This window comes from Trachurus japonicus, chromosome 12 (genome assembly GCF_045865225.1).
Source record: "Trachurus japonicus isolate A0001 chromosome 12, Traja_1.0".
Taxonomy (NCBI): domain Eukaryota; kingdom Metazoa; phylum Chordata; class Actinopteri; order Carangiformes; family Carangidae; genus Trachurus; species Trachurus japonicus.
The window spans coordinates 12,880,453-12,907,590 of record NC_140918.1 but is presented as its reverse complement, the minus strand read 5'-3'; the positions used below and the strand labels follow the sequence as shown (position 1 = coordinate 12,907,590).

At 42.4% G+C, this 27,138-nt stretch overlaps 1 protein-coding gene across 3 annotated transcripts in view; it reads left to right on the top strand.

Moving 5' to 3' along the window:
* The window catches only part of znf462 (zinc finger protein 462), a 47,518-nt gene extending 21,553 nt beyond the window's left edge, over positions 1-25,965 (top strand). For 2 of the 3 annotated variants that reach the window (XM_085793280.1, XM_085793281.1), the window contains exons 2-13: positions 835-1,085; positions 1,310-6,531; positions 7,153-7,287; positions 9,748-10,133; positions 11,695-11,813; positions 13,479-13,676; positions 16,281-16,536; positions 16,663-16,802; positions 17,733-17,956; positions 20,138-20,474; positions 21,356-21,500; positions 21,902-25,965. In XM_085793280.1, the coding sequence (XP_085649406.1) occupies positions 875-1,085; positions 1,310-6,531; positions 7,153-7,287; positions 9,748-10,133; positions 11,695-11,813; positions 13,479-13,676; positions 16,281-16,536; positions 16,663-16,802; positions 17,733-17,956; positions 20,138-20,474; positions 21,356-21,500; positions 21,902-22,121 (7,593 nt within the window). In that variant the 5' untranslated portion in view covers positions 835-874 and the 3' untranslated portion in view covers positions 22,122-25,965. The remainder of the gene's footprint in view (positions 1-834; positions 1,086-1,309; positions 6,532-7,152; positions 7,288-9,747; positions 10,134-11,694; positions 11,814-13,478; positions 13,677-16,280; positions 16,537-16,662; positions 16,803-17,732; positions 17,957-20,137; positions 20,475-21,355; positions 21,501-21,901) is intronic. The other variant, XM_085793282.1, reaches the window with a different exon arrangement.
* Positions 25,966-27,138: the final 1,173 nt, after the last annotated feature.

Genomic DNA, 27,138 nt, shown 5'->3' with positions numbered 1-27,138 from the left:
TTTTAAAAAAACGTTTCTGGGAGCAAAACTCAAGACTTCTAATTTTACACGGTTTGTTAAGAAGGTGTTTCAGTGACATATTTGATTTAGACTTTGAGGGCTTTTATTTTTCAACTTCAGCTTTTACTGCACCGTTTTATCCCTCTGTGACATTTCTTAGATTTAAAGTAATCATAAAAAATAGATGCAAATTATATTGTGTCTGTCCTCGTCCTCAAGCGCAATAACAATAATATTTTATCCCAAAAAAAGCTCCCCCTCCTCAACAATGCAGCATGGGGAAAAACACAATATACCACATCACTTTGAAGCCCAGTCTGGCAAATGCAACCTGAAGACGTTCCATAAATCCAGCAAATGAGACTTTAAAAGGACATCTTCTGAACACATAATCACAATCATAAACATTTCTAAGCATTATATTTTCTCATTTGAAATTGTCTTACTTGTTATGTAGGCAAGGTGTGCACTTTGTTCTCAGCTGGAATTGTTATTGGTAATCATGTAATAATAGCAGGCTCATTTTTGTGGAGGAGCATTCACAGCACTGAATACTGAAGAATTACAGGATGACATTAGTCCTGAAATGACTTCAGTGTTAAAACTTTGTTATGGTTCTGTTTATACAAGACTCCCTGTGATTGTTTATTGTAAATACCCCTTCATTTGCATCACTGATGGCTGCTGTGCGTGGTTTAACATGATTCTCATAAATTGCTTTTCTTGTCATTCATGGTTGCTTGAATTAAACATTTATTCTTCTACGTATCTACGCTTTTGAAAATGACACGTCCTCATGTTTTTTTTGTTTCTTCTCTCTCCCTTTCTCTGCAGGTTTCCCTGATTTTCCAGGGAGTGCTGCCTCTTTTTAGCGATGGAGGTACTGCAGTGTGATGGCTGTGACTTCCGCGCCGAGTCATATGACGACTTGAAGACCCACATTCAGGAAGTACACACTGTTTTCCTGCAGCCTGCAGATGCAGATGAGTCCGACTCTCTGAAAGACGAAGACGAGGACGAGGAGGAAGAGGACGACTACGAGGATAAGGATGACACGGATTATACGCCTCCTAAAGCTGGAACGAGTATGTCTACCACATTAATTCCGATGTTACTGTTAATTTGTTGGGGGATTAGGAAACACTCCTCAGAGAACTCTTACAGTAGGATGAACATATATTTAAGTGAGGAGCATAAAAATGTATTGAGTTATGACTGAAAAACCACAGAAAGACTAACTAATGGCAACAAAATGTTACAGTTCCACTATTAACTATTATTATCTCATATACTTTCTCTTTTTTTTCAGGCCCCACCTCTGCTGACAGTTCCAACCCAACGTCACAAAAGCAGACAGCTGAAACCCATCTGCCGTTTTACCAGTGCAAGTTCTGTGTCCGTTACTTCAGATCAAAGTCATTCTTAAGAAACCACACCAAAAAAGTGCACAGTGTCGTCGAGGACGATCCGGATGCAAGTATCTCCTCGCAGACAGTCAAGCAGCCCAGCTACACCGTCGTAATGCACAACGACCATTCAAAAGTGTATTCCTGTCAGTATTGCACGTACAAGTCTCCGCGCAGAGCAAGGATAATGAAACACCAACTAATGTATCACAGCAAGGTTTCCTCAGAGAGCGCTGGAGATCCCTCCGAATACGCTGAGACTGCAGAGGAATCTCAGATCAGTGGACTCATGAAGGGAACATTTGCCTGTGAATGGTGTGACTATCAGACTGACCAGAAGGACAGCTGGACGAATCACGTGGTGAAGGAGCACAGCGACAAGGTCAAGATAGTTTCCTGCATTGCAGAGCTGGAAGGGGAGACGAGTGCAAACTCCCCCAAGCCTGATTCTCCCTCCTCTTCCCATAGCCCGTCTAGATCAAAGATGAGCTTTGCTGATGTTAGTGGGAAGAAGGACGAGGAGGCGGGAGAAAAAACACCAGATAACACAACAGAGAAGTCAGCCCCAGAGATCCCATCCTTTCAGTATGCTCAGATTAGCGCAGCGACACCTAACAGCACAGGTTCTTCTATTTTGTCCAAGAGGTTTGCTTCAGCCGATGCTCCCAACAGCATTAGAGACATGGACGCCAACCTACTCAATGAAGACGACTCCAGGAGCAGCTTAGAGGATGATGATGATGAAGAGCTGGGCGACATAGATGATCCCAGCTATACTGGAACCCTGTCAGCAGACGCAAAGCAGCTTCTAACTGATGAGGATAACAAACTGCTGGAGACTAAAGGAATACCTTTCAGAAAGTACATGAACCGTTTCCAGTGTCCGTTCTGCTCCTTCCTCACCATGCACAGGCGGAGCATCTCCCGCCACATTGAGAACATTCACCTTTCTGGCAAAACCACAGTGTACAAATGTGATGAATGCCCGTTCATTTGCACCAGTCCTCTTAAACTAGGCACGCACAAACAGAGCCACAATTCCTCAGATTTAGAGACCTTGGACCTAACGAATGACAGTCCAGAACCTCAGAGTGAAAACACAGAAGAGCCAGTGAATGGGGGTAATGTAAGCTCCAAAGTCAATGGAAAAAAGACAACCAGCACACCCAACGACCAGCAGAACCCTCATCGCTGCACGCTCTGCAGCTTTTCCACCACCACTCTGAAAGGCCTGAGGGTTCACCAGCAGCATAAGCATTCCTACTGTGATGACCTAGATCCCTCTGCCTTTGAAAGCCAGCTGACTGACCAGCCAGACTCTGAAGTGGAAGCTTCTCCAATCTTTCTACAAAAAACCCAGACCTCCATTTTAGGGCTTGCCACCAAAAAGCCCCTTGTGACAGGGAAAAGAGCCAGGAAGTCCATTAATGACTTGCCTTTGGACTTGTCCTCAGTCAAGAAGCGAACTAGAATTGATGAAATTGCAAGTAACCTTCAAAGTAAGATAAGCCAAAGCCAGCAAGACATGATCATAAATCTGGATGACATGGATGATGAAGATGCAGGAGAAAATCATGCCAGTGGTGATAAAGAGGGGAGAGACCATGACGGCCAAAACCCAATCTTTGCCTACAACACGCAGATAATCTCTCACGAGGGAGGCAGAATAGGGAAAAGAAAAAGTAACCCCAAGTCCAAACCTAGAAACATTCCTATATCTCTGACTCTCTCAGATGATAGTGAAAACATCTCAGTGGATCCCAGCGACAGCACTGTCCAGGAGAACACTGAGTTTTCAGAAGACACCGGAATTGCACGTTTCTACTGTAAACACTGTGATTACCACAACAAGTCAGCTCGTAGCGTCAGCACCCATTACCAGAGGATGCACCCGTACATCAAGTTCAGCTTTAAGTACATCCTGGACCCTGAAGACCAGAGTGCGGTCTTCCGCTGCTTAGAGTGCTACATTGAATACACAAATTACAATGATCTACACCAACACTATATGGATCACCACCCTGAAGCAAGCAATGTGCTCAATTTCAACCAACCACACCTGTTGTACCTGTGCCGCTTTTGTTCCTATACGAGCCCCAACGTCAGGAGCCTGATGCCCCATTACCAAAGAATGCACCCCACTGTGAAGATCAACAATGCCATGATCTTCTCCAGCTATATAGTGGAGCAGCCCCACAAAGCAGGTGAATCCCAAACTCTGAGGGAAATATTAAACTCTGGCCCCAAGTCTTTTAACTCGGCCTCGTCCACGCCCAGATCCTCCACCAGCCCAGTGCTGCAGAAAATCGTCTCCAAGACCCCAGAAGCCAGCGCTGAAGCAGCAGACCCTCTTAAAGAAGCCGTGGGTAACGTTGTCGTCTACGATTGTGACGTGTGTTCCTTTGCTAGTCCCAACATGCACTCCGTTTTGGTACACTACCAGAAGAAACACCCAGAGCAAAAAGCGTCTTATTTCCGTATACAGAAAACAATGAAGGTCATGTCAGTGGATCAGTCGCAGCCTGTAGCCAACTCTTCGTTCAACCTCAGCATGTCCACGCCCCCCAAGCAATCAAGTACAGCACTGTATGGAAGCGATGAAGAAATGTACTACTGTAAACACTGTGTTTACAGCAACAGATCTGTTGTTGGTGTGTTGGTCCATTATCAGAAAAGACATCCAGAAGTAAAAGTGACCGCAAAATACATCAAACATGGCGCCCCCACCCCTGGTTTGATGAAACTAATGGATGAATTGCAAATTGCAACTCCCAAACAGTTTTTGAAGCAGTTTCAAAATAACGGCCATGACGGCTCTAACAATTCAAGCCCCAAACCAGGAAGTGGTGATAAAGCTGAGGATGAGCTGTTCTTCTGTCAGCAGTGTGATTATGGCAACCGTACTGTAAAAGGAGTGCTCATTCATTACCAGAAGAAGCACAGGGAAACCAAGGCCAACGCTGACCTCGTACGTCGTCACACCGCGGTCGTCCGGAGTCAGCGGGAGCGTGCGCAGATGGTCCAATCAGGTAGCGTCTCCTCTGCCATGGCCCCAGCCCCCCCTGACCCTGAAAATGCCACGGCCCTGCGTTCCCTCAAGTGCAGACACTGTACCTACACATCCCCATACGTCTACGCCATAAAGAAGCATCTGAAGAAAGAGCACCCCACTGTGAAGGCCACAGCCATGACCATTTTACACTGGGCTTACCAAGATGGCATCCTGGAGGCTGGCTACCACTGTGAATGGTGCATTTACTCCCACGCTGAACCCCAGGGTCTGCTGCTCCATTACCAAAGACGCCATCCTGAGCACAATGTCGATTACACGTACATGGCTAGCAAGCTATGGGCTGGGCCGGAAACCACCCAACAACAAGGAGGCAATATGGAAACCAAACATTACAAATGCAGAGACTGCGCCTTTGAGGCCTGTTCGATATGGGACATCACCAGTCACTATCAGGCTGTCCACCCCTGGGCCGTCAAAGGGGACGAATCAGTGCTTTTGGACATCATCAAAGGGAACGGCTCAGTTGAAAAGATCCACCAGCAGGTCGCCAAAGAACATGCTGCTTTCAACTGCCAGCCTGTTGAAGATGAAGGAGCACTGGTCATCGCCACTCCACCTCAAGAAAACAACCCCCATCCTTCCCACCCACGTCTTTCCATCTCTAACAATCCCTACCAGTGTACTGTATGTCTGTCAGAGTACAACAGTCTCCATGGCCTCCTCACTCACTATGGGAAGAAGCACCCAGGCATGAAAGTAAAAGCTGCAGATTTTGCACAGGAGGCAGACATCAACCCCAGTTCTGTGTATAAATGTCGTCACTGTCCTTATGTAAACTCTCGCATCCATGGTGTCCTCACTCACTATCAGAAAAGACACCCGTTAGTGAAAGTCACTGCAGAAGACTTTGCAGATGACATAGAACACATCAATGACTTAACTGAAGGAGATGACAAGTGCAAAACTCAAAGGCAGGGCTACGGAGCATACAGATGCAAAATGTGCCCGTACACACATGGGACACTGGAGAAACTCAAAATCCATTATGAGAAGTATCACAATCAGTCAGCCTCTGAAATGTTCTCTCCCTCTCTGACTAATTTCTCTTCCGGTAAAGACACAGAGCCAGTAGCTGAATGCAGTGCTAGTAATCTATCAAGTGCAGCAAAAGTCCAGGAGGTCAGTGAATTGGACCTTGCCCTCTCCCAGTTACCCATCAATAAGGTAGAAAAACATGCCGTGTTCAAGTGTCAGCTCTGCAAATACTTCTGCTCCACAAGGAAAGGCATCGCTCGCCACTACCGCATCAAGCACAACAACGTCCGTGCTCAGCCAGAGGGCAAAAACAATGTCTTCAAATGTGCTCTGTGTTCATACACAAATCCTATACGCAAAGGCCTGGCAGCACACTACCAGAAGCGACATGATATCGATGCCTATTACACCCATTGTCTGGCTGCTTCCAAGACTATGACTGAAAAGCCTCCCAAAGTGTTGGCCCCCGCTGTATCAGAGGGAGACAATTCAGAAATGAGTGAAGACCTGCGTCTGGCTGTGGAGAGACGGAAGTGTTCCCTCTGCGCCTTCCAGGCCTTCAGCAGGAAGAGCATTGTCTCCCATTACATTAAACGCCATCCAGGTGTCTTCCCCAAGAAGCAGCATGCTAGCAAGCTTGGTCGCTACTTTACCGTTATCTATGCCAAAGAACCAGAGAAGATGGCTATGAGTGCGATGGCAGAGGAGGAGAAGGAAGTGCTGGAGGTTCCGCTTGAACCCGAGCAGGACAGAGAGGGTGAATGGCTGCCATTCAAGTGTCTAAAATGCTTCCGGTTGTCCTTCAGCACGGGCGAGCTGCTGTCTATGCACTACAACGACCACCACAGCAACGACTTGAAGAGGGACTTCATGGTGTCACCTGGTCCTGGGGACGAGGACTCCGAGTTGTACCAGTGTTCTCACTGTGAGCTGAAGTTCCTGGCTCTTCCACTTCTGGCCCGACATCTACTGAATCACAACGAGGAGTTTCAGAAGAGGGCCATGAGGCAGGAGAGGAGGAAGCAGCTTCACAGCAAACAGAAAGCCACAGAACTACCTGAAACCAAACTGGACAAGGTGGGTGAAGATGCAAGCCTCTCTAAATCTGTAAATTAAAGACTGGCATAAGGCACAAGCCAGCATACTGCAGGTTAGGTTCCTTATCTTGCAGAGGTCAAAGGTCACCCTCCATATCTGAGAGTTAAATAACTTTATAACTTAATAATCACACATTCATTGCAGATGTACTGTACCCTAAATAGTCCAGTTCTGCCAAAACTGAAGTGACAAAATAATTAAAGTGATAATAATGTATTTCGATTGGCCTCCTCACTGTCACCAGGAGTATATAACAGTGCATGATAATGAGGTGTGATAATTAGATTCATAATTAGTTCATTAGAAATTCCATTGATCTCATTTAGAGTACAGTGGAATCCAAAAGACTGAGACCACTTTCCCATTTCAGGTGAATGTGAGATTTGAGAAAAGGGGCAGTGTCATGGAGATGAGGTCAATCTCATAGATATAGCAGTGTTTGAGCTTGCCTTTAAAATGTTGTATAACATCATTTCATCATCTTTCTTTAAAAAAAAACAAAAAAAAACATCATCACAAACTGCTCTCAAATACAAATTAAAAAGAAAACAGTAACTGTGACTGAACCACCTTCTTTTTGCATTTGTCCTTTCTGAACAGGAAAGTACTGTAAATAAAACCCCCATAGGATTCAGGTGTAACTTCTGCATAGAGGTGCACCCCACCCTCCGAGCTATCTGCAACCACCTGAGGAAGCACGTCCAGTATGGAGAGGTCAAAGAGGGACATGTCAAGGTAAATGGAGTTGGATTTAGCCTCACATTTCTAACGTGTTGTATTTTCTGCAGTAAGTCTTCAATATTTTCATATTAACTGTCCACATTTAAATGTTAAAAGATATTAATGTGGAAGATATTAATGGAAATGTCTGTAAAATATATTACAGAAATGATAGTAGGAGTAATAATATTTAAAGGAAATACTTCTTTTTTTTTGCTTTCTTGCTGAGAGTTAGAAGAGAGGCTTGACATCACTTCCATATGTCCAGTGTTAGTTAAATATGGAGCTTCAGTTAGCTTAATCTATCTACTGGAAGCAGGCAAAGTAGTGCAGATTTTATTACCATCAGACAGAGCCAAGCTAGCTGTTCCTCTCCATTTCCACTCCTTATGTTAAGCAAAGCTGCACAGCTGCTGGCTTCATATTTAGCATACAGACATCAAAAGTTGTATCTCTGGTCTCATCTTATGCTCAACAAGAAAGCAATGTAAGCTTCTAAAACATCAACCTAGATTGTGTATCAACCTCTTCAGAGATCATCCGAATGTACAGTATGCATTAATTGCCCTCACTTCAACATTAACAACACTTGAAAGAGCCACTCTGTCTGTCCCGAGAGCTTCTGTCTTACTCCCATCCTCCTTGCTCTGCAGCGATCTCTTTTACTGGACTCTGGTGCTCTGTTTCCCATTTTGTTTATTACTGACATAGGCTTCTGGGTAGACAGTCTGTCAGCTTCCCCCAGAGAAAACAAGCAACGCTGTCCCATTGCAGTGGATGAGTGTAAGAGGTGGAGGGGAGGGGGGGGTGGTAGGAGGACAGAGTGGTGAGCCATAACTTTTAGGGCAGCGGCGGGTAACCATTCCAACATTAGTATTCCACTGAGGCTGCCAGTGAGGGGAACAGGCCTAAGGATCCATCGCTTCACCAAAATGGAGAGGCCTGGTTCCTCCGTCAGACACTCAGTCTGTCTCTTATGTATTTAAGATGAGATGGTTTGGGGCCACTGAGAGTGAAGACTGACTGAACTCACTGTGGCGACTGAGATCTGCCAACAAAAAGGGAACACTTCTTGTTTCTCCTGCAACTTTCACTCTTAGGAATGAAAGGTTGTTCTGTGTAGCCAACAGGCACGAAACCCTGGTTTAACTGTAAGCATTCGCTGGCCTGCAGCGCAACGACCATGTCTATGTACAACATCTCCACCAGATGGAGCAGACCGTATGTTTTACACATCGCAGAGGATAAAAATAAACGTGGCTTTTTATAGCATCACGAATACTGTTTCAGCTCTAGAGCTGCAACGGTTTCTGATAGAGTTGGATGAAGAACAGGCTGACAGTGCAGTCACGGCAGACTGGATGGCAAGGTTGGGCCTGTGGATGCCACATCTTATTTATGGCTGCATGAAGTGCAGGGTCAGGTCCTTCCACAGAAAGAATGAGCTTCCTTGAGGCAATAAAAAAGTCACGGTGATTGTCTGTCTACTTGTGACGACTGCAGAAACAAGTCTGCACTCCAGCAGATGAAGGAAGTAGAAACTGAAGGTGGAGTTTTGTTTTACTTGTCAAATGATAAGCGAATATGTAAGGCATCCTGTATAAGCTCCGTACCTGGGATGTCTCCTCTCATTGTCATGTCAGTGATTTACTATCACTGTTATGTCTAGTAGTCAAAACAAGTTTAATAGGCGCTCGCACTAAATGCTTTTGGTTTTATATTAAGATTTATGGTTGTTCTTAAGACTTCTGTGGTTGACAGATAAATAAAAAGATGAGGAATGATATGTAACAAAGCTTCTTGCCAGATTCGAGAGGTTGCACTCAGATTTTCCTGTCACCTTTCATTTGTATAGAGCAATCAACTCAATATCATGTATTGCATGTCCATAAATACCAGTGGTGGACTGCAGAGTCTCAGGTCAGGGTTGGAGTCAGCTGCTGGCTGAGCTTACGATTAAGGCTCATCTGTACTGGACTTGAATCGCCGACATTTCTCACTTTTTATCATCCGCTCTTGGACCAGATAAAGTTTTATCTTACACCTGTGGAGGCTCGCATCACAACGTGAAGCATTTTGGCCAAATGTTTTTAGTTTTTCAGACTAACATAAGGCTGATCAGCAGCAGTCCATCATAAATACACAATGAGTGAGTAAGAGGAAGACAGAGTGAGAGTTGCAACTAAAATATAACTCAAAACTACAGTAGTGATGCAGTGTAGACAGAACCATAGATGAACAGAACCAGATGCTTAATTGTTGCTTATGCATTGTTAATATCGCACATATAATGCAGTAGGAAGAGTTAGAGGTGCCAGACTCTGAGTGATACTTTATTGTGCAGCTTAGTTTGCCACCTGGTCCTAGTATCTAGATAAATCATTGTTATTGGTGTATTGTGTGTCACATAATGAAAACAAAAACCACATGCATCAGACCACTGAACATCTGAGGCTTCTGCTCTGTGTTTTTCAGCAGGAAGTCAGCGAGGTCCCGCTGACCTTGCCCTCGGAGAGCCTAACCAACGGCGACCTGCAGGGGGACGAAGCAGCCGAAGCCGAGGGCCCGTCCTTGGTGTCCACGGCTTCCGGTGGCGCCGATGTTGCCGCGGAGACGGTCGGCCCGGAAACGGACGCCGTCGTCGAAGGAAGCGCGGCGGCCCTCGCGCCCGTGGTGTCAGAGGGCGAGCTGAAGCAGCGGTTGGCGGCGGGGGGCCACCCGTGTGCCCAGTGCGACAGAGTCTTCATGTCCATGCAGGGGCTGAGGTCCCATGAGAGGAGCCACTCAGCCATGGCGCTGTTCAGCAGAGAGGACAAATACAGCTGCCAGTACTGCCAGTTCGTCTCACCCTTCAGGCACAAGTAAGTAGAGACAAACCCAGTCTGTGATTGACACCTCCTCTGCAGTAGTGTGGTGATTTATAAGGACTGGACTAAGCAACTAAGCCAAAAGTAAACACATATTTACCAGAATGTCATTTTCTACCTCTTTTGATTGAACATTGATTGATCTGATATGGCGGCATCAGTAAGAGCAGTTTGATACCCCAACTTCAAATGCAACTGGTGCGTCTTTTTCTGATGCACCCAAACAAACTTGAAATGTTTTAACAGAGAAGTTGTGAATAATTGTTGCCCGTGGCGCAAGTAGCTCTCCCCTGTTGCTTTTCATCTCTCAGCTCACTGTGACTGCTCCTTGTTCTATTATTCCCGCTGATGGGAAAAAGAAAAATCAGACCCAAATCCCCCTTGTCTTGTTTTGTGGGAACAATTTTCATTAGCGATACTGATCAGTGCAAACTTCTGGGTAAAAGCCCATTGTGTATTTCTTGTCGTTTCTCCACAATAAAAAAAAAAAAGCGTAGAGTATTATATCGGAAATATTTGGGTTGCATCAGCATTAGCATACAGCTCTGTTACATACATCAACTCCTGATTCCCTTGAAGGCAATTTAAAAGCGTAGGAGTGATGATTTCCTCCACAAACAATGAAATCTTCTAGAAAATGACATAAACACAGAGTGTATGCCTTAAATAGCTACTCAAACTATGATTAATGTTTGATTATAACTTTCAAGGCTCATGATGTGCCTGTTCCTGCTATATTTACATCAGCCATTAAAGCCTAGTAGGAGAACAAAGCCAAGAATTGACAGAGTCACTATATGTAGCCATGCTAGAAGTGTATTTTAAAGCCTCACCCTTGTATACCTTACAGGTCTCAGACCAGCTGTTCTCCAAATCAGCAGGATGTTAAACTCATTTTGTGCCTAGCACAGTTTTACACCATGATCTGTTTACCCTGTCACATTCCCTGTTGAATCCTCCATCTTTAAGAGTTGCTGCCTCTGAGGAGACAGAGCGAGACAAACATTAGGAGTCAGACAGACATTTTTGGTGGCGTGATTTGTTTTATCCATCACAGACAAGCGGTGATCGAAAGGGAAAGGAGAGAGTCCTCATCACCTCTGAGCTCCCAGGTGTAATACCTCTGTACTGTATGTGCCCTGACCCAGAAAGAAGCCGCATTCCCATGCCACCTAGGAGGCTGGCATTAAAAACACAGCCACCGTCCCCACAGGCACTCACACACTCATTCCCACCAGGGGATTGTGGGTAGATGAGTTCACCCCACGGCTCCTTGTTCTGTAGTCATTGGAAAATGTGCGGCTGTTGTTTGTGAGGTAAACAGAATCGAGTGCTTCAGATGCAGCTGAAAACCCTGCTGTTGAAATCATCAAAGTGGATGCAGTAGAGTAGTGCTCTGTCTCTTTCTTTCCTGTACCCTATTCTTATCACTTTCTCTCTTTATCTGCTATCCTTTTGTCCTCATTTCATTTTTTTTCTCTTCTTTTATCCTCTTATCTCATGTCCTATCCTCCCCTTCTGTTTTTTTTATTTTAATATTTTGTGTCATCACTAGCCTGGACAGACATGTGCAGTCTCACCACGGGCACCACAAGCCCTTCAAGTGCAAGCTCTGCCCCTTTAAATCTGCCTACGTGAGTCGCTTGAAGAGCCACCTGCATAAGGCACACACAGGTAAACACACACTCACACACACACATACATACATTAAACCACATCTTACAGCTGTATCCATGACTAACAAGGTATTCCCGGGCCAGAATAGCAGTCTCGTGTTTGTCATCCTCCACATAACGACGCTGTGCTTGATTTATCTCATCCAGCATAAAGCAACCAGTGGATTAGCTTGAGGAGCAGCTTCGCCATTCACTGAGTACATTAGACACACCTAATTAAACACATGCAAAAGGAGTCAAAATTGGTTCCCGATTTAAACACAAACAAGCCCAGATGAATATATTGTTAATATTGTTTATTTGGGAATATGATGGAGAAATCCTCATTGTGCTGAAAAGGTGAAGGCATACAGGTGTCTTTGCTTTGATGTGATTCTCCACCTGTGATCGCTTTTGTTTTTTGAGCGAGCCAGACGGCAACATTGATCCAAAGACATAAGCATTCAAGAAATGCAAAAAGAGAAGAAGAAGAAGAAGAAAAAACCACCTGAACAATCAATACACACAGAAAAAGAAACAATCGTAGAACTGGCAAACTTGAAAGGCCAATTTTCAAACGGCATGAGTGCTCTCAACTGTCTGATTGGAGCGAACGAGAAGCAGCAGTAAGAGTTAACAACTGCTATGGATAATTGAGACAAACCAATTTTGAGTTGTGATTACATTTAGAAAGTGGAGTTTTGTGATTATGTTGACTTTTATTCTTAGTTGGAAAATATATACTGTACATTAAATCCCTCACATCCACCCGTAGCCCTAACCCTCAAATCCATCAAGCTAAAGAAACATTTGTGTTGATGGATCCACACCCAGGTCCTGCCTTATTCCACACAACATGCTCCTACCAGAGGCCGCTCAATAAGGAAGCAGCTTCCTTATTAAAACAGCTTCTGGTAACAACATGCTACAGTCAGATCAGATTTGGTAGTAATGGCTTCACTCCTCAGGGTACCGCTTGCATTAAGCAAATATATTCAGCAGAAACAGGAAGCGAGATGCTGTAAATCCCCCCTGGGTGAATTCAAAAGTCTACCAAAGCTTTTGCCAGAAACATGCACGGTAGCCAAAACAGAATAAGTACAGTGATAAACCACAGCAGCATAAATCATAATGAAATACTGTTCTCTGTTTTCACCTCTTACCCAAAACTCTTGGTCTTTGTGTCAAGTAAAGTCTGACTGAGAAATACTGTAGCAAAAAGCTGCTAATAAAAACAAAAGCAGGTTCACACTGCAGCAGTAGTTTTTGTCAGATAATACCAAATGTTCTTTGTATAGTCATTTCCAAATTGCCTGAGAAGAAGGTTAAAGGTAGATGAATGTGGATCAGACTTAATATGTTTGTTAATGATTTTGTGTTTGTGTGTATTACCTCAAGACGTTTCTGTTTGAATTTTGATGAAACTTTGATAAACGACGCAGCTCAACATTTTTCGCTATCGAAATTACACTAATTAGTCCGAGGGGAGCGCTAAGTGAACGCAAGGTGACATATTTGTTTCAGCGTGGCTCAGAGGGGAATAGTTTTGTTTGTCGTGGAGGATGTGTTTATTATTACCATGTGGTTTTCTTCAGTATCAGCGATTTATAGTCTTCATCTAATAATCCTTTTGTACAAATAAACTTGTCAAGGTGTTGACTTGTGATTATTTTTCGTCCTGCAGGTGAGCAACACACGTACAAGTGCTTGTCGTGCCCGTTCTCCTCCATGACCATCAGCCAGCTGAAGGAGCACTCTCTGAGAGACCACGGTGAGGCCCTGACCCTCCCCAAACTCCGGGCTGCTACCCAGGCTGCTCATGCCACCCTCAGGCCCTCCCGGCTGACCAGTGACACAGAGCAGACTCCCTTGGCCTCAGATGGTATGAGATCATGTGTAATGTAATTCTAATGGATATAACGTCATATGATACTTGTCAGGCCAGATTCTTTTGGAAAATCTCAATTGAGCGTCCACTGTAACGCAGAGACATGATGGACATGTTTGTCAATGCAGCCTGACTTCCTGGGGATATTATCCATAAATGAGCTTTGAAATGACTCCAGACGTTGCTCAGGAATCATCACATTCTTCAGTAATACATGAGTCCAGTAATAACTGCCTGTACAGCTATGGGTACACTGCAAACAGGAACTGCCAGTAGTTAATTCAACAAACTGTTAATGCTGCCAGTTTCTCAAATTTTAAACAAACAAATGATCAACAAAAAAAAAGAAAGAAAAATCAGGGCTGAGGATAAGGTCATAGCAAAGTTTTACTTCCTGTTTACATCTCCAAACATCAGCGTCAACAAGTCTGTGTCTAACCCACAGTATCTGAGAAAAAGGCTGTGCGCGCAGATTGTAGAAGTTGTATGAGAAGTCAGGAGAGTTGGCTGCGTTACTTTTTATGTTGTCCCACACTACTTTTCTTTGCAGAGTATATTCAATTAAAGAAGCACCTTCACTGTAGGTTGGCGCGGCAGCTACCTCCGTTGATGCCATGCCATGTCTGAGGTGTTTTTAGTGTCCGTGCAGCCGCTGCTGTAGCTCGCAGACTGTTCTTGGCAGCAGCTGTTACCTTGCTGCTGGAGCTGTGGAATCTTCCCTGGAGCTGAAGCAGGGCAGCATTCCTCAATGCACCAACCACCACTGTCAGCTGTGCCCCACCAAGACAAATGAAGCATTGAGAAAGAACAGAGCTGACATACTGAATGTCTCACTACTGTGCCAAAGTAGCTACCTTCACTTGAATGTCTAAAATTCTGCTGTTTCCAGCGGAATGGAGGGGTTTGTGCTTTTATTTTGGAAGAGGAATGTCTTTTAAAATTTGATTGCTTCTCATTTAGCAGATACTGTTACTTAAACTTCTTAAAAATGGCCTGAACTTAGCTGCAGTTTGTCCTAACATCTCCACCTGCACCTGCCTGCGCAAAACTCTTTAAAATCCAACCTCATCTGTAAAATATTTCTCCTCCTCCTCCCACTCCTCTGTCTTCTTCAATTCCTTGCACAAGTAATCTACCTGTCATTTATGCAGTGTGCTGTAATAGACAGTTTTGGCCTTTAATCCATTCAAGAAGACACACCACCACCTGACTACAAAATTTGTTCTCCATCCAGTATCTCATATCCATACATCTCCACAATGCAGAGAGGATATTAAAAGCATGAGCCAACTGTGGCATTGTTTGATTCATATGAATTCCTCTGGCTCTGAGAAATTGGATCTCGAGCATTTTATAAAGAAAAAGTTAAAAAGTAAAGTTCCCCCACCACCACCACCACCTCCATGCTTCCTCATACTCTGAGTGCTGAATGAGGCATTTTTCACATGAATAGATATTCTATTAGTGTCACTGTGGTTTATTTATTGATGTGTCGGAGGCTCAAAGTAGGACGAGAAGATGAGCTCGCTCACTGTAGGCTCATGAGAAAGGGGATGAGGAGGGAAAATGGTTGGGGACGAATGATGACAGTCACAGTTACACTTCTGCATCTGTGAGACGGGTGGGGAACAGTTGGTGAGAGCGCAACTCAGTTTCTGGATGGTCGGCTCCACTGATGTCTGCTGTTAGCTTTTTCTTTTCTTTTTTTAATAAAAAATTAAAAACACAGATTTATCCTTTTGAAGAAATAATCAGACGTCTCTCACAAAAAGAATCAACTTGGAGAAAATATATAAAGTAGGTTAAACCGCACTCTGCTGCGCAAAAAGAAACTGTGCGTTGGTGCGACATGAATCTCAGATGTTCAGTGGCCATTTTGAGATGAAAACTAGCTCCCAGGTCTTCTTTATATCAGCATCCTTTTATTCATTCATTCATGATCTGGTTTGATTGGTTCCTGCCTGTCTATGTTGGAAAATAATCATGAAAGAGGAATATACTAGTACAGTAATATAAATTCTCAGTAGTTTGCTTTGTGTTATATGCTAATTATGTCATCACTGTCATCGTTATGTGACCTGCAGACCAGATGTGGTAGATGTGCACACATTATTTACTTCATAAAAAACACTAGTACACAAATATAAATATAGTCCATAAGAAGTAAAGCCCTCCTTTCAAAGTATATCTCTTACAGAAAAAACACATGAACTTCACATGTGTTTCACATGTGCTCTACATGGTAACACATGTGGAGAACATGTTACCACATGTGGAAAATGGGTTCACATGGGAATTCACATGTGATTCACATAAAATTGGGCCAAAACCACTTGTTTCCCATGTGCAAATAACATGATTCCCATGTGCAAAACACACATGTGATATTTCACATGTGAAGTTCATGTGGTTTTTTGTAAGCACAGATGTTTATTAGCTAAATGTAATGAGAACTGATGCATAATTAAACATTTTATATGAAATCAGGTTCTGTCTTTTCAAATTTTTATTTCATTTAAATAAAACTTTGATATTAAGTGGGGAATATGTGAAGCTCTGTGTAATAAGGTTTTCTTTATGTCTCCATCCCTCTGTCAGATCCATCGTACCTGGAGCCGGCTGATGTTCGTCAGCAGCTCAGTCATTACCAGCTGGCGTCCCGCAGTCAAATGTCTTCCGCCTCGACGCCTGGTGGCTCGACAGTGCCAGACAATCGACCAGAAGGCGTCCTCACCTGTGAGTTCTGCGAGTTCAGCTCTGGCTACATGCAGAGCCTCCGTCGCCACTACAGGGACCGTCACGGTGGCAAGAAGCTCTTCAAGTGCAAAGACTGTTCCTTCTTCACCTGCTACAAGTGAGTAGACTTCAGCTTAACGGAGAGAAATAAGAAAATCAATGAAATCTAGTATGCTTTGCTACATGCCGTGGTCAATATGTTGAAGTCCACTTATTCCTCTATCTGCCTGTAAATCTGTTCCAGGAATAACTTCACCATGCATGTGGAGGCGGGACACAACAACAATGCACCTGAGGACCTCCCTAAAGACCTGCGCTGCCCTCTCTGCCTCTACCACACCAAACACAAGAGCAATATGATTGACCACATTGTCCTGCACAGAGGTACATGGAAAGTCTTTCTTTTAAAGGAATAGTTCAACATTTAGGGAATTAAACTCATCTGATAGGGTGAGATGATTATGCCTGACACAGTAGCGATGGTTACCGTAGCTTAGCACAGACTCCAGGAAGTTGCTGCACCCCTCCAAAACAAGAGCATGGCCTCATAAAAATGCAACTTGTAATTTTTTTAGGCAGGTGTATTACCTGCGGATGGACCCAGACAAGCTGTCCCCACCAAGTTCCCAGTCTTTAAGGAAGCTAAACTATTGGGCAAAACAGTGAATAATGTTGAAAACTGAAACCGTAATTCACCACAAATGTGAAAACCGCATAACCTTTCTGTTGGCAGTTGTACCATATTTTGCAATGATGGTTGGTTAAATGTGAGATGTAAGAAATTTCTACAGAGTTAGGACTTAGTCAAATATAAATGAATAGCTGAGACTGAACAGACTCTGTTTCATGATATACAGCTTGTTGTCCATCATAAGAACTATTAGTGTGACACTAGCAGGTAAAAACAATATGCACAAAGGGAAATTGTAGCTCCCAGATTTGATTTTAAATAGTTTTGTTTACAGTGTATGAGAACATTCATACGAACCGAAACTTACAAAAAAAACTAAACCTGAAACCAATGAGTTGATGAGAGTTGTTTGGGTAGTTTTTATATCACACTGCCTTCAGTTACCTAGAAGTGTGTTTGTGTTGAAACTGAGAAAATGACAAAACCACCGAAAGGTAACAGCCACTGTGATTACACGTTTCGTGCTGTGTGTGTGTGTGTGTGTGTGTGGGGACAAATGTTATTTGATATCTCTCCTGTGCCCCCACATCTCCCCTTCTGTTTCCACCTCCACCTTCACTTCTTTTCCCCTCCTCCGACCTAATAATCCACATCACTCTCTCCTCTCCTCTTCCTTACACCAGAGGAACGAGTAGCTCCGCTGGAGGTAAGCCGCTCCAAGCTGTCACGCCACCTTCAGGGCCTCGTGTTTCGTTGCCACAAATGCACCTTCACATGCTCGAGTGACCAGGCCCTGCAGCTGCACCTGCAGAAGCACGCTGAGATCAAGCCTTACCAGTGCCAGCTCTGCTATTATGACAGCAGTCGACGGAATCAGCTAGAGGAACATCTTCGCCTGGAGCACAAGGTCTGTTAGAGTCGAGACAAAATACTACTTTTATGTGACTAAATTTTAAATGATATATAATAAATTGTTTGGTTATGGTGATTATAAAGAGAGGCCACATTTTGCAGCTGAAAGTCATTTCTGGTTTTTCACCATCACAGTCAGAGAACGTGGTTTTATGGTAATCGGCAATCTGCATAATGTCTGTAGCATGACTTACATCCGTTACACTCATAAAGTCAATCAGGGGTATGAAAGTATGTAAATGTTCTAATGTTTTAAATTTGGCTCACAAAGTTTTTTTTTATAGTCAAATATCTTATGTCTTCTGCAAGTGAAGCCTCTCTATACAAGCTAATGAATATAAAATGAAAGTCTAGACTGTCTTTGACGTATACTGTAGGGAGACAGAAATAGCAGACAAATGGGTACTTATAACAATAGGATGAGATGAGTAGGTGCATACCGGTAGATATATCAGACAGCTCAAGCTTCTGTATACTGAAACCACATCCAGGAGAGGAAAGATTTCATCTCTTGGATGCTTCAATGGGGATAATTCATGAGATGATGTGAGAAGGCAGATGGTATTTTAGGAGTTTACAGTACATTAAACTTTAAAGGGCACACGGTTATTATTTTTCATTCATTACATGACGAGATCCCTGATTTTACACAAAGCATGCTGGGATGTCCAGCCCACCTGTTACTTTCAAGAGGTTACAGATGATGGATGAATGGATAATTATTACATTAACATGTCCACCCGCGTCTATACATCCACAATAATACTCAAGTTGTTTTAGTTCCTGTGTGGCCAGAATCTGACATCTGTGGATCGTGGGTAAAGAGACCAACCCTGCAGTTGTCAAGAGGGAGGAACTTGATATTTCTGGAAATTAGGAAGGATCTGATATAGGTCGGAGGAGGGACCAAGCATGTCAGGAACAGTGAGGAGGAGAGCTCAGTGAAATAGACAGAGAATGTCTGATTCTTAATCAGGTAAACGCAGAGAGGATTTATAATTATGTATTCATTATTTGTATTATTTATGAATGCAGTTTTAATTGTGGCCCTAAGCGCAGTTAAGCACCCTCCTCATTCATGTCATCATTTGGTGAGAAAGGGTCAAGATGTTAGTGGAGGAAGCAAAGAGGGTAGCCTGGGTATATTTCTGATCTGCCTGCAGTCTGACCACTGGATTCAAGAAGCTAAGCCATAATTTAAAAGCTGTGACTCATTAGTCATCAGCTTCACAGAGCAACCATTTAGCACTTCTCTATCTGACAGAGTCGTAGGTTTTAATCGCTCATCAGGCAGTAAATTCATTTTTATTTTCTTGCTGTCTGAATACTATAAACGTATGCTGCAGTGTTGGAAAAGCTTGAATATCCGTTGTGGACCTGGGTGTATTTGTTGTTGAAAAGGAGGAGAGATGCAGCTCATCCACAGCAGACTAGAGGGACAGGCACTGCTGGGAAGTGGATCGCAGGCTCCAGCTCTGAGTCTTTAGGGAGGACGGGAGGAGGGAATTACTCGGAGGGAGTGCCATAATTTACTGTACAACAAGTTGCATAAGCAATGAGATGAGGAAGAGCTGTTATCAAGGCATCCATCTTTGTTAAAATGACTTATATCTCAGATCCTCTTTAGTTCAGTCCTCACCTGTATTACACAGTGTACAATACACACAGACTCGCAGTGTTTTATTCTGTCAAATTAGATCTTACTAATGGGAACAACGAAGACATGAGCATATGACTGTCGACTGATACTACTGGCCTTCACCTTCAAAGGCTTCTTATTTCAGTTGATTTAGGACTTTAGTGAAAAATAAATTGCAGCCAGAGTCTTTTATTGCAGTGTCTTTGCCTCAGAACATAAAGTTACTGATGAAAAATCGTCTTCTGAGAAAAACATTAACTTGTTTTTACTAGGTCTTTAACATTGAGTCAAGGCGGGTTATAAATTTGTGTCACTATTAATGAACATAGATCCAAGGAACATGGCCAATGTACAGGAGTATAGGAAGAACCAGACAACCAGGGACAAAAATGTTGGTGATTAGGCCTATTGAGCTTCTTTGGGAAATGTTATATAATATAAAAAATGGTGAATAACAAGAACAATCAACCTAAAATGTATCTTTTCTTTCCTGTGTGTCTCAAAGCAAATTGACAAATGTGCAATATTTCTGCTCAGGTTATCCGCAACTTTGAGCTGATGGGCCGAGTCAACTTGGACCAGCTGGAGATGATAAAGGAGCACGGGAGCAGCGCAGAGGAGGAGGAGGAGCGAGAAATGATGGAGATGGTAGTAGATGGAAAAGTACCTACGGAGGAGGAGGAGGAAGAGGAGGAGGAGGATGACGATGGCATGGAACTTATAGAAAACATAGGTAACGAACATAGGGAGGTGGACGACGAAGAGATGGCGGACGACATCAAAGAGGAAGAGGAAGACGAAGAGGAGGACGAGGAGGAGGAGGAAGAAGAGGAGGAAGTTAAGGCCGTGGAGGAAGAGAAGCCAGCCCTACAAGGTAAACAGACGATGGTCAATGAAATCTCTACATAATGTTCATATCTAGTGACCATTTATAAACAAAGTAACACCCCATTAATTCAACTGAGAAAGAGGAAGAGTAAAAGAAAAAAAACACTCTCACATGAACAATTGCTGAAAGAACATACATAAGGTAGTCTACTTCACACCTGGTTTGTCAAGTCAAAAATACATCCAAGTGCTACACTGTATCTAACGCTGTATATGAGCTCATCTCACCTCTGCCTTCCTCACAACCCCACTGAGATCACATTGTCATGTATCTGCTGAAAAGCCGTTTAATATCGTGTTGTCAGTTATTTTATATCAAAATTGCGATCTGTGTAAAAGAAAAAAAAAAAAACACCCTCCTGTGTCTCATACTGTATGAGACCAAATAAATGTGCTCATAAGTAAGAAGACAATTACACCTCCTGAGTAATATTTACTTTGGAAGCCCCATTACATACATACGTATTAATGTGTTTTAGCTGTCCTTCAGGAGCACTGTTTGTCTTCCAGAATAACCAGAGTCTCATTGTTATTCTTTTTTTAAATTAAATTCTTCAACTCTGCAAGTCACTGAAACTTGACTGGTGTTAGTTGCTCTATAAAAGGAAAAAGTAGAGCTAACACAAGCTAACGCTAATGACGACGCAACATTTATTTCTGATACATTTAGTATTTTTACCTGATGATTGGTGGAAAATTAAATATGCAATAGGCCCACTGTTGGCTCACTGTAACAATGATGAAATTAATAAACTTATAATGTTTGTTATGTAAATGTAAAATTGGTAATGTGTCTGTTCAACTTTACAAATAGCAAATAAACACCATAGTATGAGACTAACCAATCACTTTAACTCTATTTCCCAGAGGTCCTTGCATCTCCTACCAGCAGTAGCAGCAGCAGCAGCAACTCTGGGCCGAGCGCTGTCGAGAAGCGTCTTCCTTGCGAGTTCTGTGGCCGCTGCTTCACCAACAGCCTCGAGTGGGAACGACATGTCCTTCGACATGGCATGTTAGTATTTTTTTTTTTACTTTTTCTCTTCTTCTCCCTCCCTCCCTTCCTCTCTCTCTCTCTCTCTCTCTCTCTCTCTCTCTATTTGTTGAATTGCCATGAAGATTGGCACAGACATTCATAGTTCCCCCCTCAGGATGAAATGTAATAACTTTGATGATCCTCAGTCTTTTCATCTTGCACATCATCATGTCAAGTATTTTTTTTGTTGTTGAATTTTTTGTCCAGTAGTTTGAATTACAGTACAACCTTTTACTGCGAAAACAAAACACAAATGTTCGGCTTACTTTTCTACTCGGGGTCAGCTCGGCTCTATTTAATGCTTAGTACCAATTAGCCAATGTCTTATTGTTAACATATTCTGGTTTTATACTTATTTTTGCTTCTTCCCGTATCTTCAGGACCGTTAACAACAGTCGAGTGGAAACCAGCACCACTGCTGCAATAGAGGCCTCAGCTTCTTCTTCCACTGGCTCCTCTGTCCTCATGGACACGGGACTGGACCTGTCCAGCACCAGACAAGAGGAAGGGAACCCTGCTGATCTGACACTGAGAAGTCAAAGCCAGTATATGGAGGACAAAGAAACGCTCAACACCAAAAAGGATCAACAGTTTGGTTGAACAGATCGTGGCCTCTTGGTAACATTGGGTAGGATCAGCACTGAGTTGGCTCTTAAAATACAACGTCAAAGGAAACAAAAAGAATGAAATGGAAAAAAGTGACTTCCTATGAGTTGGCACATTATTAGATTTTAGGTGTTACATATATAAGTATTAGGTTGTGCTGCATAAAATGGCTGAGCTCTTTACGTGAGCGGTCCCCTAGGACAGATCTTAATATATTGGTAACCAATAGTGAACAGAACTCTTTATTGCTGACATTCTGGTCAAATCTACAGTGAAAGATTCCACCTAGATAAAAAAAAAAAAAAAGTAAGCTATTTATAAAGAACTTTGTCCAAAATGATGAACTAAATTTAGCATTTTATTATTTGAAGCACCTTTTACTCCCCAACCCCCACAATCCCCTGCTCTCCCCCAAAGCAGGGGCACTGTAAATTTACCAAGAAGAATCAAAACAAGATATAAAAGCATTTACAACCGTGGCCCACTGTAGAGCTACCTTCTCTTGTTTCTTGTTGAAGTTTGAGCCTTTTTTCATCCTAGCCTTGTGTTAAATGTGTAGAGGTTTTCCTTGAGGAAGAGTCGCACCTTATCTATTATAGCTAAATCACCAATCATCTTTTATTCATTCGTAGAAATTACTGACAATTTCCCCCCAATGTTTGTAGCAAATTGCTATATCTTAGGTCCCTTAATATTATACTGCGTATAAGCCTTCAGCCTGTGGCACCGTTTTCATTTTCACTGTACTATTTTATTGTCCAGTAATTTCATTGATAAAATCATAGAAACAATGGTAATACGTTTAATGTCTTTTTCCCTGTAGGTTATCATGTTGTCCGTGATCCAGGTCCAGGAGATTTGTAACATGAATTATCCGTTAAGGGTTAGCCTGGAACATAGCAACAGGTTTGTGGCGTCTTGACCAAGACACACCAATTACACTTGTCTCTTCAGTGGAAAATGTGTGACGAGATGAGCCAGAGTCCAGCTCTGCGCACATACTTTTAATTACAGATGTAGCGTGCACCTCTGGATGTTGTCTGATTCACTGGATTATTACGCTGTGCACCGGATCAGACCCCACCACATACAGCCAAAGTGTTGACCACTACGGCAGATGTATTGATGCCAGCGTGTAAGTGCCTTATAATGCAGTTCCTCTAATGGCCACTGTATGGCTTTAATTGTTTTGTTTTTAAAAAAAAGTCAAATTGTTTTTGAGTAACTAGGAAAATTCCAAACCTCTCTCACAAAATATAAAGTCAGGACGTACTCAACATCTGTTCTCACTCTTCCTAACGTGTGCCTTAGTGGCAATTTGAGTCCTTATTTAGCTAAGATCAGATTAGATTAAAATTCGACTCAGCTTTATTGTAATAACAAAATATACTTAAGCGTCTATCAAGTTCAGAGCAAAGAGGATGTTGAGGCTTGAAGCTTTGGTTTGAACCAGATTTTGAGAAAATACATACGTTTTCCTATCAGTGGTAAATGCTTTAGGTTATTTACCAGGGGTTTGAGATCTCGTCTGAGATTTCTGCTGTCACCATGATCCAGTGGAAATGAAGGGAATTTCATTCGTTACACTCACAGCATTGAGATGTTAGAGCGGTTTTCATTGGAACTGTTTTCTACCAAATGAATAGTCCTTATGAAACCTGTTGAGAACGTGTTCTACTCCATTATCTGGAGTAAAGGAGGGGACACTGTTTAGGGGAAAAATGCTGCTAGTGTGTATATGTGTGTGTTTTGTCTATTTTTTTGCTGATGTTGTTGTTTTTTTTCCCGATGATGTGAGCACCACAAATGAAATTCCATGCAAAGATGGGTATATTTAAAGCCATGATTGCCAGGTGTCTTGGCCTTTTACAGCCAGCCCTCATGATTACCTCAGCTCCATCCAAGTTCCTCCACAGAGGCCATATTTGGATGTTCAGGCTCCAAATCACAGACAGGCTGGCACATGGTGCAACTCAAAATTCAGGCTTCAATATGTCTCTTAATGTAAGGCTGATGCCTCAGACTTGGCTATGGTCCAGTTTTGACATGAAGGAATCCACTGAAAAGACAAGTGTTAATTAGGTCAAAAAGCCACACAACCATTTGTGTCTACATAGAGTTTTATGTGCCACCGGAACTGTATGTTGAAGATTGACTTTACAAAGGTGTCGAATCCCCCCCAAACCAAGACCCCTTTAAATTCTCCCCCTGTATTGACACAACTGTCCTAGCCTGCATTTGTGTGCTTCTTTTTAGATAAAGTTGTCGTGTTATTGTTGATATTGACAAAAGGCAGAGATTGTATTTGCTGGAATTTGCTGCTTGAATGCCCTAAAGCCTTATAAAGAAGTGAATAGCAATTAAGTCAAATTTATGTACCCCCAAAAATCCAATAAGGAACATTTAAACAGTCGGAAATATTATGACTGGTAACCACAATTAAAAATTTGTAGAGGAACACAGTTAATCGAATTGTGTTCTTGGTACCAAAATATTTACCAAGCCTGCTGTGTTTGCTGCTGTGATTGTCTTTCCTGAGCATTGAACCTTTGATTGAAATGGGAAATCTGGGTTTGGACCATAGAATTTTAGAATTTGAGTTCTATTGGTGGAACCCAGGTAAACTACATGTTTGCAGCCATGTATAGAAAACAAAACTACTCGTTAAGTGTTTGAACTGTGGTGTTTCAGAAAGGATACTTTAACCCTTTTTTCCTTTAGGTGTTCTTATTTTTAAAAAATAAAAAAAATAAATCTAAAGATGATAGATTACCCTTCGGGGCTTTTTGAGTCCCCAATCCAACATTATTACGCTGTTGTACAATGTCTGGTTACGATGAAAAATATCTCCTTTTTTTGTACTGTGATGGGAATGAGCAGATAGGAAGAGCAGTGTGGTTGTACAATATTTAAACACATGAAGGAAAACGATGCCGTTCTCTCATAATTAATGGTCAGGACTTTTATTTTGAAGAAGAAAAACATGGGAAAGTAAGGAGGCAAGGAAAAAAAATAGCTCCTTTGGGAGCATTTCCTCAAACTGCTCGGTGTCTTTCTGGGCTTGGCCACCAGCTGGGTTACAGTATAACCTGTAGGTCCCTCTGAGATCTAGCTCGCACATGTCTAATCCAACAATCTGACACTCCGGTATCTTCTATCCATGGCCAGTAGGGGCATCAGCTCGCCTGCCCTTAGTCTACCCAGTCGACAATGTATCGTGGGACTGTAGCAGCCCCTCTGCTCCTCAGTCCTTGTAATACTTTAAAAAACCAGTTGAGTTGGTGCTGAATCGCAAAGCCCTTTTTTCTGCTTTACAGGACCAGCTTGTAGCTTTTTGAAAGTAAAAACTGTTTTAAAACTGTTGTTGTAGTAATAAGCTTTGTAAGGCAGCTTATTACCCAGTTTGATAGCCCAGTGTAAACCAGATGATGAATTGGGACAACCTGGGTAATAAAGCTGTCAACCCAAAACTATTTGTTGTTCTGTGATCATTTGAATAGGAAATGACTATGAATCCCTCACTGTGTGCAGTCTATAGACTGTAATATTCCCAGTTTACCCAAAGTTAAACCCCTGCTGACAACACACTGGATACTTGTATATATGTTTAGTTTGTTTCCGATGCATTTCTCTTTTCAGACTGTTGTCTCCATAGTTTGACACTAGAATCTCTCCTTCTTGCCTTTCTTCCCATATAAATCTGATTACCTGATGGTGGGTTGTGATGTTGCCTAGAATGATTGTTTACAATTTTATTCCATTTATCTCTGGATATTCTGTAAATATTGTAATTCATTGTCTTTTTTTAACTTGATAATAAAGTTATCAGATAACGGTTGATTGTCTTTCTCTCCTTTCTGTCATGGCATAAAAATGTAATTATGCCTCTGAAATGTGGCTTTTACTCGCTTGACACTCGGATGTTATAAGATAGGACTGAGCTAGAGTATGTCATAATTTAAATTTAAAATTGTGCGAACATGATGTATTTTTTTAATATATCTCCTGCATACTTGATGCTCTTGATATCACGCATATCACTTCCTTAGGTGTAATATATAACTTCCGCTGCCCTCTAAATCAGTGAATTATGCATATCAGTGCAGATGTCAAAGTATTAAAATTCCCTGATAAGTAAGCTCGCTGAATAGCAAATCGAGAATAATGTGTAAGTTAAGTGTTTGAAGGGCAAAGGGACAAGTAAGGAATATACAAGTGCTACAGTTAAACAAGTGGTGTTTTTCTAATCCAATCACCTTTGATCTAATCATAAAGACACAATCAAGACTGATCAAATGGTGAGTACTTATGCCATTTACAGTTTACTGTATAATGGGTATTAGAAGACACCACTATTTTTTATTGGGCAACTGTTAAGAGCTGAAACTCATCTGAGGGCTCCTGAAAAGCCCCTAAGGAAGTGACCAGAGACAGGAAAAAATACCTGTCTTTAACCTCTGGAGCCAGCCTTATCATCCTCTGATAACATTCTTCTCTTACATATGTGGACAAAAATGCTAATTTGAGAGTGACAGTCTTGAGTAGGCCTGCAGGAAGCACCAGATATTTTTAACCACAGCTTGCAGCATGGCTCTATAGGGAGGACTGCAGGACTGATTTCACATAATTTGGGGGATTGTCATGAAATTTGGGACGGACGTTCATGGTGTCCAAATGATGTATCCTAATGACTTTGGTGATTTAATGATGTTCCCAGCTGTGCCACAACAAGGTTCCTGTGTATGAAGTGTGAAGTGTCCAAAGTCTATTGGACTGCAGTGAATCGCTGTTTCGCCTCTTGCAGGATTTAAAGTAACAACTTTGGTGGTCTGAGTAGTGCTAATTAGCAAATATTAGCATCATAATACACCACACAAGGATGAAGAACATGGTGAGCAGTCTCTCTAGTAGTTATTAATGATACTCAGTGGAAACACTCTGGTTTATTGAGGCTGTAGTACTCGACACAAACACTTACATACTGTACGCTTAACTCCTCCAAAGTTCATCA